A 16,111-nucleotide genomic window follows, 5' to 3' on the forward strand; every position below is an offset into this window, starting at 1 on the left:
TGAACCTAGCTCTCTTTCTCTCTCCCTCTCTTCATTTTCATAATGTAATACACAATGAAAACAAAATTATTATCCTCACTCTAGATTATACTTCCTCACTTGGTTTGGAATCTACTACGCTACCTAGTAAAACACAAGCGTTCTGGGGAATTAGAAAATCAAGGCGTTCTGACATGAATAAATAGAGAATAACAATATAAATGGGCCAAATACTTGGCATAAACAATATGAAGGTATGTCTAAACACTAATTTATTTATTGCATTAATTTGACCTTTGTATCTTTACCGTTGTGTGTTTTTCTTTTCCGAGCAGACTACAGAGTTACACATTTACTTGATCTTCCATGACTATTCAATATTGTTGCCTTTTGTTTTGTTTGTAAAAACAAAGTCTATAGACTTTCATTTGATTTGCTTTGTTCAAAGTGTAACAAAGATAATAGTTTCTATTTGATGATTAGAAGAATGACTAAGCTTAGCAACGCTAGAAACATGGATGGCAATTTGTATATTCATAATCCATAACTCAATACAAGGAAGAGAATTAGCTACATCAAAAACATACGTAATTTCATGAGAAAAGCAATATTCAAAACCCAAGAAGGATGTAACAAAACTATTTAAAAAGAAATACTCTTGATGTTTATCATTTTCATGCTATCCCTGTTAGGTGGCCGGATGCAAGAGAATTCCTTTGATGATCAGGATCAATATGTTATTCTTTAACCTGCCATTCATTTTAACCATAAAATTGTGTGCATTTAAATAAATCATGAATCAGTAATTTTTATGTTATAAGGAAAATATAGAATTCTCTAACTAAATATCTTGAATACCTAACTTGCACTTATTTCACTCTTTCTAATTACCACATTATGCTTTGATTTTAAATGAAAAAAACACGCTTTCTCAAAAAGATTACAAAATTAGTACTTTCAGGACATTTATTTTCTAGATACTTTTATTGATCTTACAGGCAGAATAGTATCTTGATCTCTCTATTACATTTAACAACACCAAAAAATCTACGACTCTGGTGTCAATATCAGTAATTACTAAAAATCGAGCAAGCAATTTACCACTATCTGGATTCAAAACGCATACAATTGCAATAACAAGAAGGTATTTATGAGTTAAGACATAAATAGCCAACATAAATTTAGTACCTCAGGCATTTTTCTAACAGTAGTGTTTATACAAATTTTAGAAACTGAGGAGTACATTGGCCAGTCACCAAGGATCGTGAAAAAGAAAACACATAAAAGTGCCTATTTTGCTAACAGTATCCGTTCAGCTGTTTAGCTTGACATTGTGTGGTACTGTTATCCCTTGCAAGCATTAGAAATCAATATTACACGTGCCTCAAGCTTTTTTACAGATGAATGATCTGATGAAGATGCCCTCATTTCCGAAAGTAAGGTCATCAATGTTTATCTTCACGTGAAACGGTTCAGGAGGCTTGCTGAATCTTAAGAACGCCCGATCTCAGAATACTGGATGAACAGCAACATCTAGTGGTCGTTACATCCCTAAACAAACATTTTAAAAGTATAAACTCAAAGGTATCCATGAAACAAGAGAAACTGCCACGATACGTCATCTTTGATATTGACGCAAGCAAACTTCCGGTGAAACCGTGTCAGAAAATTATAAATGCTTCCTAGTAGATTTCCTCTGATTCAATAATAACATACATTTAAGGAAAGGCCAGCACTGGGCTTCCAATCTTGATTCTTTATCAACAACCCTTACACAGGCAAATAGTCTTTGCTGATTTTTATAAAAACCCAGTTTGATTTCTTCGTGTCTGAGTTCTTGCTTCTAACAGGGTGACATAACTCTGAAACACTATGAACTACTAAATAATCATTTTGTGGCTCTTTATGAATACATGGATTGGAATGTCCCAGCGACAAATGAGTTCAGATACTTTATACGACAATATGCTGAGGTACAAAATTAAGACATTATAAAGGCTATCAGTCTGTTCATTATTACTGGATTGAGTTTACACTGGAGATGTTATTAATTTTCTGTAAACAGGGAACATCCAGTTCATTAAGATTTCCTAAAACAACTAGGTCATGAAATGGATTATAGAATCGTTTTACCATCAAAAAGTCATTGTTTCCTAAGTACGACTGTTTCCTATGAATGAAAAAGTCAGTCCCTTCTTCAGCTGTTTTGCACAACCAACCCAAGGCAGTCCAAATAAGCTTCTGGTGTTTGCTGGAACCCTAACTCATCATTCTCTACTCACACTTCCCATCAGATGGCTGAAACTGCTCCCAAGGCCTTTCTGGCCAGCTCCAGAGAAACTCTGTCTTCCTGTCACCACGAACTCTGTCTCCTGAGCACACACTCAATGATGCAGTTCCATGGGTGTCCATGGGACACACTGGGATTGTCCCTTCCCAGTAGACTGACGTACCCCCCAAAATGCCTAGACAATCATGAATGAATATTGGTGGACATCACTATCTAGCCACTTATTTCTTCTCCCCTAAATTAACTGCCAAGGGTTAAGACTACACATTCCTTTTTCTGTAACCTTTTAAGGCTTTGTTGATGACAATAAACAGATGGAAGGCATAGAAAACAGTTTTTGTGTTAACACACCAGCCTTCCCAAATGCAGAAAGAGCATATTTAGTACTCTCAGTCACCAAAATACTCACTATCCAGCCACATTCCATGCTAGTGATTAGGTGGGACCTTAGATGTGTGCATACAAGGGGCTGTAGAGGCCACGTCCCCCAGTGACTGGACACGGTCCACAGGAGTGATATCTCATAGGCACCATTGAATTGGGGAACCAGGAGGAAGAGAAAAGAGCCATTTTGACATCACTTCAGATTTTCATGTAAATGCCAGGCAGACATGTTCCCGTGGGCATCTCACATCCAAGTACGTAAGCAGTTAATCTCATTAAAACAAGGAGTGTGAGTCATACGGATTTAAAATTAACACTAAGGTCAGGTGAGGTGTGTAAACATGAAGCCGGCGGTTTTCCTTTCCCAAGAAAACCCCCTGTCTAACTCCTTTGTCTTCTTTTCCCAAGGGTTCTCAGTTACAGGAGGATGTGTGGGCAGTGGCCACAAGTAGTCACATGTAATGTTTACTTAAGGGGACAGGCAGCCATGAGTGGTATTGGAGGCACCTGGAGGCTGCATTCTACTGCTCTTCACCGTATAAACTTCATTCTCCCTTTTTCCCCCTTCTCCCTTTTCCCTTTTTCTCCCTTATTTCTGTCTGAAGCTAGCAGTGGTAGTACGAAGCATTGCTCTGCCCTGTTGCTGTCTGAACCCGTGTTTGTAACAAAGATGACTTCTGAATTCTAAGGGAAAACTGCTAACTATTCAACCCTCAGCACATCCAGACAGTCCCAGATGGGCCATCACAGGTTATTATTACTGTCTGTTCATTATAATAACCTTCTCCCAAAAAATAACTCAGAACTTGACCTGGCATTTGGAGATAAAGGTGTATTCTCTACCTGACAGTGTTTATATATCTTAACCTTGCACATGTTTTAAGGATGGATTAGCTCAAAGTTGCCAGCCCACAAAAACATTTTCATTGCCTCCTCTCCCCACATAAACTACCCAAAGAGTAAAGTAAATTATGCTTTTTACTAGTTGCCCAGGGCCATTCTTCCCCGGGCCTGGAACAGTGGACAGAGGTCTAGTGGGAAGTTGCCACCCCTAGATCTCGACCAGCCTAGAAATAATTGGGTCTGGGTCTAAGTGCTAATACCATGCTGCCAAGTCTCTTTCTGAAAAGCATAAAAGCAAAATATCCCATTCCTGCAAGCAAACCAACCACAAGGGTGGTGCCAAGAACTTTTGGGGCCCTTTTCTTGGCCACCCGGAACGCTGTTGGCAGCACTGCGGAGATTAATATATTGTTGACATGTCCTAAAACCTTGTTAAATGTTTTTCTCTTCAAGACACGCTCGTAATAGGTTTCCAAGTTCGGTCGCTTTCCGTTTCCCCAGTTTCTCCTCGCAAACCCCAGGAACTTCAGTCGATGCAATGTGACAGCGAGCGAGACGTCGGCCAAGGTGAAGGACTCTCCGCAGAGCCAAGGCTGGCGGCCCTCTTCTAATCAGAGAAAAGGACACGCAGAATTAGGGGCCAGCCCTGCACAAATCGGCTCTAGCTGGTATCTTTTGTCCCAGTCTTGAGGGCAAGTGTGGGGACAGCAAAAGATGAAAGCCAGGGTACATTCTCTTGACAATCATACTCAGCCAGTAATTTGATGCTAAAATAAAGTCCACGCAAATGTCCCCAAGCTAAGGGAGACTTGCTTGACATCTGTCAGTCACCTACATCCCTACATGAAACTGGAACCACTTGAGCTCAAAGCCTGTCTATCATTTTGTAAAGGATTCTGAGGAGTTGAGCGCCTGCGAGCCAGAGGCGTTAACAGATATTTCCCTCTGGTTTAGGAAAACAACAGGTGTGCTTTAGGAAAATCCATGAAGTTGGGTCTGAAATGTCACTCAGTGGTTGCTGCTCTTAGTTACTCATCTAAAGCAAAAGAAAGTCTCTATTGTGAAGCAAGTTTCAGGTAACATGGTCTTCAACTTTGTTGTCAATTAGAAGAGAGCAAATGGTCCAGGTGCATGCACCTGGGCAATGGCTTTATCAAGTTCACAGGTACAATACATGGATGCTCACCAGCCAGCCTGAAGACAGACACAGGCTGGCCCCCATTAATACTTTACTTCAGATTGGAAGTTTTCTCCCTGCTTAAGGAAAATACTAGAGGGAGCATTCAAGAAATTCCTCAGATTATTCAATCAAACTAACTACTGTAATTACAATTTTGTGAAACAGGTTAGGTAGGAATCTCCCAACCATAACTTAAATCGTGCAGAAAAATCCTTCACCTGTCATGTTTCACATAGATGCAGACTGAGTTACAATTAGATACCCGGGTTTTGCTGAATTCAATATTATTTTTGCTATCATAATTTAAACTGCCCATGAATAACAACAATAAAAAATAGATGACAGAATGTTTTTAGTGAAATCTCAGAATGTTCCCATAAATACTCTTGGTGTCGAGGAAAAAAGAAAAAGAATACAAATGGTAATCTACCTGGGGTTTCTTCGTTTCTTCTTTGCAACTCAGTTTCAACCTGATCCAAGACTTTCTCCAATTCGTCAAGAATTTTCTTCAAATATTTGACATTGTCATGGTCAAGCAGCTTTGACTAATTAACAGAAATAACTAAATAGGTTATGTTTGCCCGTAAAAACAATCGATGTAGAGCAAAGCAGATACAAACTCTTATGAGTTGGAGCCTGTTTATTCTAGACAGTGAGAAGAAACCGATTAACTTCGTTCAACCAAAAGCAAAGCAGAGGGGGATGCCCAGCTGTGAAAATACTCCAAGGGCCAGACCCACTGCTCACTAGCAACTCCTGTGGGACCAGATGGCCAGAGAGGGCAAACAACATGAGGGGCACAGAGAGACTCCTCTCGTGCTCAAAAATGAAATTCCAGCACACTTCATGACTGAATAACTGCAGGGTCAGGGGTGAGGGAGAAATCTGAACGCAGTGAGATGGAGAGAGAGGTCTTGCTGGGCCTAGCTGGCAGAACACCTGGAATGACAGACTCCTAGAATATGATATTAACTTACTTTTACAGTTGATAACTTTCCTTGGCAACCAGCATGAGCCTTAACTGCTTTTGAAGCAACTGTCATCACCTTTGATTACCAAATCTAATAAAGAAAAATTCTTCCTAAAAGCAGAGCATAAGCCAAAGGTAACACGTGTAGTGGTGACTTGAGATATTTAATAGAAGATGTTCTAGAAATACTGATACTTTTCAAAAAGTAGAACATTGAATGTAAAAGGCGGATGTCAATTGAGGACCGCCTGGTTTACTTACTTTCAGTCGCTTCTGTTTTGCAATGTATGCCTCTTGTAGATCTGGGTTTTCTTCGGCAAGTTTTTTCAGTTCAGACTCTGTGTTACCAATTTGGCCTGATAATAAAATCATTTTTGGAACAGAAAATTATTTCCTCCCTTCTATGCAAGAAACAAGGAGAAGTAGGGAAACTGATGGTAAGAGCATGAGCTGTGAACTCAGGCCCTGCCTCTGCCTTGGACTTAGGCTCTCTGTGCCTCAGTTTCCTCATTGTTAAAATGGAACTACCAGTACCTCCTGCATGGGCTGAGGAAGAAATGGGAAGCACCATGGAAAGGACTGGGAGCAAGGCCCAGCCCCCGGAAGAGCTCAGTGCTGGGCGGTGGATCTACCTTTTAATACTCTTCAAGTTTTCTGTAATGATCTTCTCTATGAAGGGAGAGGAAAAGGCTGATTTAAAATAAATATTAACTCTGGGTGATAGAATTATATACTTGTTTCAAATCATATATGAGTACTTACGAAGACAAGGAGAAGGAATAAAAGGAGGTGAAAAGCAGGAAGAGAGAGGAGAAAGAGAGTGAAAAAGAGGAGGGAAGGGAGATGGGGGGAGTAGTATCAAAAAAATAATAATCATAACAGGGACTGATAAAGGTGAGGTGTGGTGTGCTGGAAAGGACATAGTTTCGGGATTTACACCATCTGGGTTTGAGCATTCCTAGTCAAAGTTCCCAGAGTCTGAGCACAGCCGCCTTCCCTTCCCTTCCCTTCCCATCCCCAGAGCCTGTGCAGAGAGCTCACCTCCTTCTGTTCCACATCTCATGCACTAACCCTACTCCACCCTCAGGACGGGAGGAAAGAGAGCTGGATATCACACCACAATCTCAATAATCCTCAGTCACTGAATTTAGAGGCAGAGTAACGGTCAGACTTCCTGTAGTCCAGCTCCCTCACATAATGAAACAGAAATTAAGGACCAGAAATGTGAACTCAGTTGCCCATAATCCCCAGCAGACTCCCAGCTTTCCTGACTCCCAGTCCAAATGTCCATGAGGACGTGTTAGGTTCCTTACTTTTCCACAAGCCACTCTTCTGAGTTTTATCCAAGCTTGGTCCTCAAGGCCAAGAGGTGGAAATCAGGTCCTATGGATAATAGGTGTCCAGCTGAACAGCTGAAGCACTGATTAATCTAACAGGTGCATGGATAGACCTATAACATACATGTCCATGAAGCAAACGAAGCCAACTCAACCACTCCATTCCCAGTCTTCTCTCAATGACCATGAGATGTGTTAGGTCTCAAAATGAAATAACAGAAACTTGAAACAGAATAGCAGGTCTTGAAGATTTTTACATACTGCGAATCCGTGTTGTTGCATAAGCTGGGATCATGGAGTCCACAGTTAGCTCAGGATGTAAAATGCAGCCATGTGTATAGGCATCCATGGGCAAGGAGTCAAGCAGTTCTCGATAATGTTGCACCCGTGGGTAATACATGCTTCCTTTATCAGGCATCAACCTGGGTGTTTTCTCTAAAATGCACACACAAACACGTACACAAACATTAAAGGAAAATTTACTAACGAGATGTTACATTCAAAAGCAAAAACGACAAACCCAACCCCCAATAACCATAACCCCTTCATCATTAACATATTCAACATTATATCAAACCATTTAAAAGACGATATCTCCCTAGCCCAGACATTCAACATTTGAAATGGACTGATGTACCAGACCAGATTTCAAACTATGATCACACTGGCATTCTCTCACTTCTCCACCTTGCAAATGCTACTCAACCCTCAAGACCTAGTTATTTATGCCAACTCCTTGTGGAGCATCCTCTGACCACCTACAACAACCAAAATATGATTGGGCCAGGTGTGCCTTCCTCTGTACATGCAAAATACTTCGTACATACTCTGTTATAGCCCTCATCACCTTAATTAGTTGTTTGTATCTTTTTGCCCCACGAATCCCTTCAGGGCAAGAAACCTATGATCCAGAGTCTAGCATGGTGCCTCATACATTTTAGGTTCTTGGTAAAGGTGGGTTAAGTGAATGAAAGCTCATTATGGGAAGATGATCAGGGACCACTCTCTTCTAGGTTCCAACCAATATCAAGAATGACCCTGTTGATATTATGTGAATGTGGAATGACAGTCTTCGTGGAATTCGCCAGGAATTTCTAATATTTTATCTCTGGAAAGTGCTTCTACATAAATCTTCATTTGTTGGTTGAAGTCTAGACTATAGACTCCTTCAGGGCAGGGACCATGTCCTGTTCGCTGTTGAATCCCCAGTGCCTAATATCATGTTTGGCTCATAGTAACTGTTCAATCAATTTTAATGAATGAATGAATTAATGAATATATTCCCCAAATTCTAATTATTATAGAATATTTGAGCTGGACAAGCTCTGTAGTAGTTAATGAGGACACTGGGATATAGAGGCTGAGAAGTTCTCCCAAGATCCCACAGCTAATTAGAAGCAGAACAAGAACTAAAGTCATCTAACTCCTAATGCAGTGCTCTCTTTCATTACATCATCATAACATCCTCAAAGGCTTTACTTTTCAGAGACTATCCAAGAACAATAAAGATGAACCTCGTGACCCAAAGATGAGGGCTGTGTCCCTTGAGTATCACTTCCCACTTCTGATGCTCAACTTGCCCCTGAAAAATGCCAACCAGGTTATTCCAATAAGTGAAAAGAACAGCCTCAACTTTATTGATTTGTTGCTTAGTTTAGGTTATTTATTTAATTTAGAATCCTTTTGAGCATCCCACAGTCATTCATAAGCGTTAACAATTCAGAGTTGGTTGCAGAGCATTTCAGGCAAGATCTCATAATGCCAGACCATGTAGAACAAGCTTTTTTAGCCAACAGGCTATTTCTGACTCTCTAGGGAAAAAAAAGATGCATTATTCCTCAAACCAGTGGGCAAATGTCTAATTCCCTTTAGGGGAGTCCAATTCTGAACTGCATTAGAATAACCAAGAATGAAGTGTTAGCTATATACTGCTTGTCAACAGTGGATTTACTCAACTAGGGCACACTTCAGACCTTTCAGCATCTCAGCATATCACCAGCATCCCAACCAAGGTATGGTAGACATTTCTGTGAGTACAGCAGACTGGAGGCCTTCTAAGGTCCTTGAAATTCTAAAGAATTCTTTATCCTTTGTGTGCCACCACCATCTTCCCAAAATAATGTTCTTAAATGCATAAAATACAAGGCAAAAGACTGCAAAGGAAACTGATTAAAATATATTTATCAAGATAATTTTAAATTATAAAATACTAATATGGGTGCCTATTTATTAATACATTAACAAGATCTAGCAGCACGTTTATCCTAATTTCAAGGTAAATTGAAATTGAAAATGATATTTTAAGATATCTATAATAACTTGATATGCTATGAACATATCTGTGATTTCTCTTAGTAACAAAGTCACAGGCTCTCCGGACAGTGCTATAGATCATGCCTACATTGGAAATGAAAGGAGATAATAAATGTCTGTTGGAACTTAGTGAAAATAAGATATAATTTTAATTTTTTCCCCATGTAAGATCTCAAATCTCCTGAATTCTATTCATAGACCACTAAGGGCAACAGTTCTCAAAGTGTGGTCTGAGAATCTCTGGGCTTCCCCAAGACAGTCTCAGGGGGTCCACAAAGTCAAAGCTATTTTTATAGTAATACTAAGATGTTAATTGCTTTTTCACTCTATTCTTTCTCAAGCATACAGCAGCAACACGTGATGACTCCATCACTCTGACAGTTAATGGGATGTGTGCTTGTGTGTTCCTGTGCTTTAAATTTCTCTTCACTTTAATTTCTAATATGGTAAAGATTGATAGATATGGCCCATAGAAATGAAAGCTCTCAGGTATCCTCAATAATTTTTAAGACAGAGGGGCCCTGAAACCAAAAAGTTTAAGAACCACTGCTTTAGGAGTCCAAGAACCTAAGGTTAATAATCATAAATGGTACAGCCTTTAAAAATGTTTCCCAAATGGTTCAATTTATGGCTACTGGCTCTGGCTGCCTTCTGGGGCCAGGCCTGGGGCTTGTCTCCAGAAGGGCACACCACTTCCTTCCTGGGAAAGTGAATGAGTATAGAAAAAATAATGTCTAATTGCTTTCTGGGCAAGTTCCATCTGGCCAAGCCTAAATTCGTCAAAGGACAAATGTTTAAATCTATGAAAATAATTTTCTTCTACATGGTGCACCATTGCTGTATAACAACCTCCTGAAACACTGCCAGACAGAGCATATGAGACCCACTGAACCCAGTTCTCTTCCAGGCTCACGTCCTCTCTTCAAGGACACCCTGTCCAGGATCACACCTGCAATGCGTTGCCATCTTCCTCCTCACACCTGAGCACAGTAGTGCCCACTGCCTCTGGAAACAGTTTTTCAAAAGACAATTGGGCATTTCCTTTGAATTATGCAGGAAATCTTCGCTCTCACTCTAATCCTATTTTCTTTTCCAATCCTTCCATACAGCATCTTTGTTATACTACGAAAAAAAGAAAATATTTTCTTGGTATTGTACCTCAATCAGGAGTGAGAAAGCAATAGGCAGGATGGAGAATCAGGGGACTTTTAAGAAGCAGACAATGAGAAGACTGGGGAACGGGTTGCAGGAGTGGAAGCCAGGATTAGTGACTAAGCTGGAAGAATAAATAAGAATAAAGAAATAAGTTGGCATCAGACCTGACTTTCTAGAAGATCTGACTAGGAGACAAGGCAGGTCTTATATTGCATCAAATATAAGCGGCAAATTAGAAACAGGCAGAGACACATAAAGCAGAAAGATGTGATAAACAATGAGAGAAAACAAAAGATTTTTTATAAAATCAGAAACAATAAAAGCATTCTGCAGCCATTTAATGGGGACTAACAGCTCCGTACATTCTCAAGTCCCTGTACTGCTGGTTAGAATAACAATGGCTCTGAGCCATTTTCAAAAAATTACATTCAGTTTCCCCAAGAGCAAAAAATAAAAAGAATTTATGGCCTTAAAGGCATAAGCTTCCATTATTTTACTGAATTCACTTACTCTGCTTTCCTTCCTTCTCCAGTGATGGCAGACAAAGGAGGCATTATTATGCCTTGTTTTCGAGAAAGACTCCCCCTGGGTCTATCTGAATAACTTTCAGGTCTTCCTTATTAGCTCAATGAAAACAATTAGTCTTCATTTCTAACTCTATCCCTTTGCTGATTTTTTATTTTACTCAGATCACTTAGTGATGATATTAGTATATAATATATATGCATATATATCATGTAGCTGAACAAAATTCTACCCTTCAATTTATCATACACTAGGCCATCAAAAAATATAATAATGGGGCCGGCTCCGTGGCTGAGTGGTTAAGTTCACACGCTCCACTGTGGCGGCCCAGGGTTCGGATCCTGGGCGCGGACATGGCATCACTCGTCAGGCCACGTTGAGGCGGCGTCCCACATCCCACAACTAGAAGGACCTGCAACTAAGATATACAACTATGTATGGGGGCGCAGTTGCGAAATAAAGCAGAAAAAAGAATTAAAAAAAAAAGATTGGCAACACTTGTTAGCCCAGGTGCCAATCCTAAAAGCAAAACAAAGCAAAAAAACGAAGATTGGCAACAGTTGTTAGCCTAGGTGCCAATCTTTAAAAAAAAAATATATATATATATATAATAATAATGGTAAACAATTACTTATGACTGGAAGTAAAAGATATGGTTACAAACTGACTACAATTCAAGGCCATTATAACTTGGGGACTAGAAAAATCAAGTCTAAACACAGATGAGAAAAAGCACATGGTGTCAAATTATACAAGTTCACTATATGCACCCAGGATTTTCAGAGAGGGAGCCAAATTTATATGATTATTTTCAATAAATTTTATACCTTAAATATTTAACCACTTTTTATTTAATTGGTATTGTATTTAAGACTTTTAAAAGAAATATTTGTAATCAGGGGGCAAAAACCCTTTTATTAGACAGTTTGTTCCAACCATTGGATACACATAATACAGAACTAGGACCTCTGCATTTTAATACCTCCACTAGTCCACTAAAATCGGACAAATCACAGAGAGAAAAAAGTTACGTTTTAAAGCTACTTTCATTGTCACAATCATGAGTTTTAAAGACGCATTCTCTTTTCCTTACGATGTACTATATTTTCTCCACACTCAGAATGTTGGTGCAATTTTGCAATTTCAGTAGATGTGCTAAAAGGCATATATAGTTATTCAACTATATACAAGAGCCTTATATTGAAGATATAAAATTATTTATTCTATGAACCTTAACAATAACTGGAAATGTCTTACATAACTGTATTTTTTAATGTAGGGACAACCTCAGAATTAATGTTCTTTTTAAAATCTGATGAGGTTGATTTTCAACATATATTGATATAATTGTATCTAAAAAATAAATTAATATTTCCTAACCAGACTTATATGTGATACTTCAATATCATATCAGAATACTTTGATTATTTCCAAACTGAGCCCTGTTTCCTAAGAATATTTCAAATGATATTTATAGATGAAAGACATGAGACACGATCTTCAGAGAATTGTTATATAATATATTAAATTACCAAAATTCAATATTCACTATATGATATCCTTGATTCCAGGATACCACTGAGTTATTTGGTAGTAATAAATAGTACGTGTTCTGGTATTTTGTAGTTATTTCCTGCCCACATTCTTTTTTATTATCTATCTAGTGGCCAAGCTAAAGTTCACTGAAAGAGGATATTATTAGTATAAGAAATATCTAGATTTAAAATCCCTATTATTAGTGTGAATATTCACTTGTTACATCCACCGCTCCTGAGTTTCCCTAGTTTGCTTCCCACCATATCTCATCGAGCTTACTCAATTGCTTGCTTCAATATAACTATTCTTCACTACGTGCCCAGATAGAAAAAGGTGTCATGTACATGAAAAGAGTCTGTCAAAGTGAATAGTAATAATAGCACACACATGTATTACAGACAGGTTTGGCATTATTAAAAACTTTATAAAATAATCTTTGAAGAGTAGTAAGCTTCTAATGATTTGGGATCTTTGAAATATCCCAGGACCATGCACCAATTAATACCCAATAAATAGCTACTGAGAGAATGAATGAAGAGATTGCTCTTGGCCAGCCCTTGGTTGAGCAGCCATTACAGAGTACTTCTAAATTCTTCCTTTGACCCAAGTTCTGACCTCAGGAATATCACTGATGTCTACACTAGTTTTTCACATAACTGCTTTCAAAAAAAAAAGAAATCAAGCATAGCCATCCCCCAACTTAGATATTCACTTTTTTAGACTAAGACTTGAGAAGGATTGCCTTGGCTATCAGACTTCCACCCCCAAACTACCAGTTACTTAATGGACTTATCCCAAAGCACGAGGATGTAAATACTGATTACACAGAAAGGTGAGAAAGGTCTACAGGTCAGCAAGCCATCATTTTTAGTACAATCCCCAGCTAATAGACTAATGGGGGATGGCAAATAACAGCGAAGGAGATACCAACTGACTACACTGTGTTATTTAGATGAATGGATACACTTAATTAAGGTCTCCTATAACAACCATGAGCAACTACATGCCTCACGAAATCCATTGACTTATTATCATTCTAATTGGTCAAGGTTCCTCAAAGTTCCATCCATAATTGAAGAAAATGACCATTTCAGCATACAGTGGGTCACAGTTCACCATGTTCTGGATAGAACCTATAGTTCTAGAGATCATACTAGCCTTTTATTTTAATATTGGCTTTTATTGGTAAAGCAAGCCAGGTCTCCCATCCTTCATTAATGCAGTTGATTTTTAAAGATTTTATTTTTTCCTTTTTCTCCCCAAAGCCCCCCAGTACATAGTTGTGTATTCTTCGTTGTGGGTTCTTCTAGTTGTGGCATGTGGGATGCTGCCTCAGCGTGGTCTGATGAGCAGTGCCATGTCCGCGCCCAGGATTCGAACTAACGAAACACTGGGCCGCCTGCAGCGGAGCGAGCGAACTTAACCACTCGGCCACGGGGCCAGCCCCTAATGCAGTTGATTTTTAAAAACAAAATTCACTTACTAGATTTAGCCTTGTTAAACTTTATCATAGTTATTTTTCCATATTATTATTCCATGAGAAGCATTTCATAAGCTAGTCATCATTTTAATTATCCCAGCTATTATCATTTGCAAATGAAATAGCATTTCTACTACGTCTTTATTCAAGTCATTTATAGAATTGTTAAGCTTAAGTCAGAGAATAGAAGCCTATAACAACACCGGCAGTGTCAGATCCCTGTCCAGGCTGATATCTGTTTTCAATAATTCATTCATTTTAATCATTTGAAAGTATTTATTAAGCTTATATTAAATAACATGCACCATACAAAGCATTGGGGATACAGTTGATGATGAGACACTGTCTCTGACCTTATGGTGTTTACGTGTTCTACAAGTAATTGAAATAATTAAAGTGTAATAAAATTATTACAGGATAAGTAAAATGAAAGTCTATAGCTAAACGGGCAACCTACTATAAGAAGTTTATAAATGAATATTCTTCAATGTAGTGGTTTATTCATCTGAAAATGGGCATTACTTTCATCCAGCCATATTTGGTCCATTCCACAAGCATATCACATGAAGTAATCTCAAATGCTCTACTTAAATCAAGATATACTATATCTAGAACCATACCCAGCAGATAACAGACTCATTTTTCTTTAAGTTTCGGTTAAAGACATTCTCCAGTAATGTAAAACCTAAGCTGGTTCCTTTTAACTGAGATACCAAAATATATATATATTTTAAGTTTTCACCATCCATCCTGGAACTCTGCCACACTTGAAGACAGTAACTTACAGCACTGCTTAAATCTTAGGCAATTACTTAACGCACAGTAAATGCGTAGCAGTCCTTCTCAACATTTAATGTATGGATCTTGTTAAAATGCAGATTCTAATTCAAGAGATCTGCAGTAGAGTCTAGGAGTCTGCATTTCTAACAAACTCCCAGGCAATAGCAATGCTCTTGGCCAATGGAACACATTTTAAGTAGCAAGGATTGACAGAATTCACCTTTCCCCCTCCGTGACAATTAGGATAAGATTTGTCTATCTCTTGTCAGGCTTTTTTCCTTATCTCCATGAGTTCTTAATGACAAATATACATTATCTTGATGATAATTGTGACGACACTTACACGTTTGTTTTTTATTTTAATACTTTGGGATAAACTTCGTCTTTGGACTAGACTAGCCTTCATTTATGTCACTAATTGTTATCTTGCTACCTTCATATCTACCATGGGTTTCAGGTCCCTTAATCTTAATCTTCTTTGAACCCTTTCCAACTGAAATGGCTACTCTCCTGGGAAAGAGTGAAATAAGAATTGGTTGGACTTGCTGTATCTCCAAAATTGATAAAAGTCTATCACCGAATCCAAAAGAACAAGCAGAGAAGTCAAGTCGCCAAGGGTATGCAACAAGTTCACGACAGCTTCAGACTGAGCTAGGATTCTTGACGATTTATTCTCTTGGCACAACCAGAATTAAACTCCTTAGTTTCCATCGTTCCTCTTAATGTGTGGCTCCTGGTGCTTTCTCCTCTGATTCAATAAAGACTAATAAGAAGAACAACTCAGTATTTCCCTTGTTTGACCAGGACTCAGAATATATTTCAGTTTTGTTATTGGATAGTCAAAGCAAAAGAAAAAGACTGCAGAAAATTTTAAGAAAGCCTAATAATCTTTAAGATTACTATGTTGTAAAGTAACATGTTATATCACTGAATATCTTAGAGGTGAAACAATGTAAGGAGAAGAGGAGGAGGAGGCGGAGGACGGTAGCAGTAGTAGTTGAAGAGATGTGAACAAAAGATTTAAAAATGATTTTCCATTTACTGTATCTTTTTAAATTTTTGATTATTTAAAATAGAATTCTTATATAATTATTTTATTTTATTCACATTATTACAACCACTTCTCCCAAGAAATACAAATTATCATTTAACCGACTCATCCATTTCCAAAAAGCTCAAGGTAGAGAAAAACTGTCTTAAATCAATTGGGTACCATTTTTGGTACAGTCCCAAGCATACAGACTTATAAGGGATAGTAAATAACAGTGAAGGAGAAAGCAGTTCATGAAACTATTTGGTTTGGATCAATGGCCACCTCTAACCAAAACCTCCAATGAGA

The 16,111-nt window shown here is 38.4% G+C and overlaps 1 protein-coding gene across 11 annotated transcripts in view; it reads right to left on the minus strand.

Annotated features, from left to right (window-relative positions):
- Window positions 1–919: 919 nt before the first annotated feature.
- GDAP1 (ganglioside induced differentiation associated protein 1) overlaps window positions 920–16,111 on the minus strand; it is a 43,985-nt gene continuing 28,793 nt past the window's right edge. For 9 of the 11 annotated variants that reach the window (XM_070631457.1, XM_070631458.1, XM_070631447.1 and 6 more), the window contains 4 exons: window positions 7,245–7,418; window positions 5,908–6,002; window positions 5,107–5,221; window positions 920–4,103 (listed from right to left, as the gene is read on the minus strand). In XM_070631457.1, coding sequence (XP_070487558.1) covers window positions 3,721–4,103; window positions 5,107–5,221; window positions 5,908–6,002; window positions 7,245–7,401 — 750 coding nt within the window. In that variant the 5' untranslated portion in view covers window positions 7,402–7,418 and the 3' untranslated portion in view covers window positions 920–3,720. Of the gene's footprint in view, window positions 4,104–5,106; window positions 5,222–5,907; window positions 6,003–7,244; window positions 7,419–10,454; window positions 10,573–16,111 lie in introns of all 11 variants that reach the window. The other 2 variants (XM_070631453.1, XM_070631456.1) reach the window with 1 other exon arrangement.

This window comes from Equus przewalskii, chromosome 8, assembly GCF_037783145.1.
Source record: "Equus przewalskii isolate Varuska chromosome 8, EquPr2, whole genome shotgun sequence".
Lineage (NCBI taxonomy): Eukaryota > Metazoa > Chordata > Mammalia > Perissodactyla > Equidae > Equus > Equus przewalskii.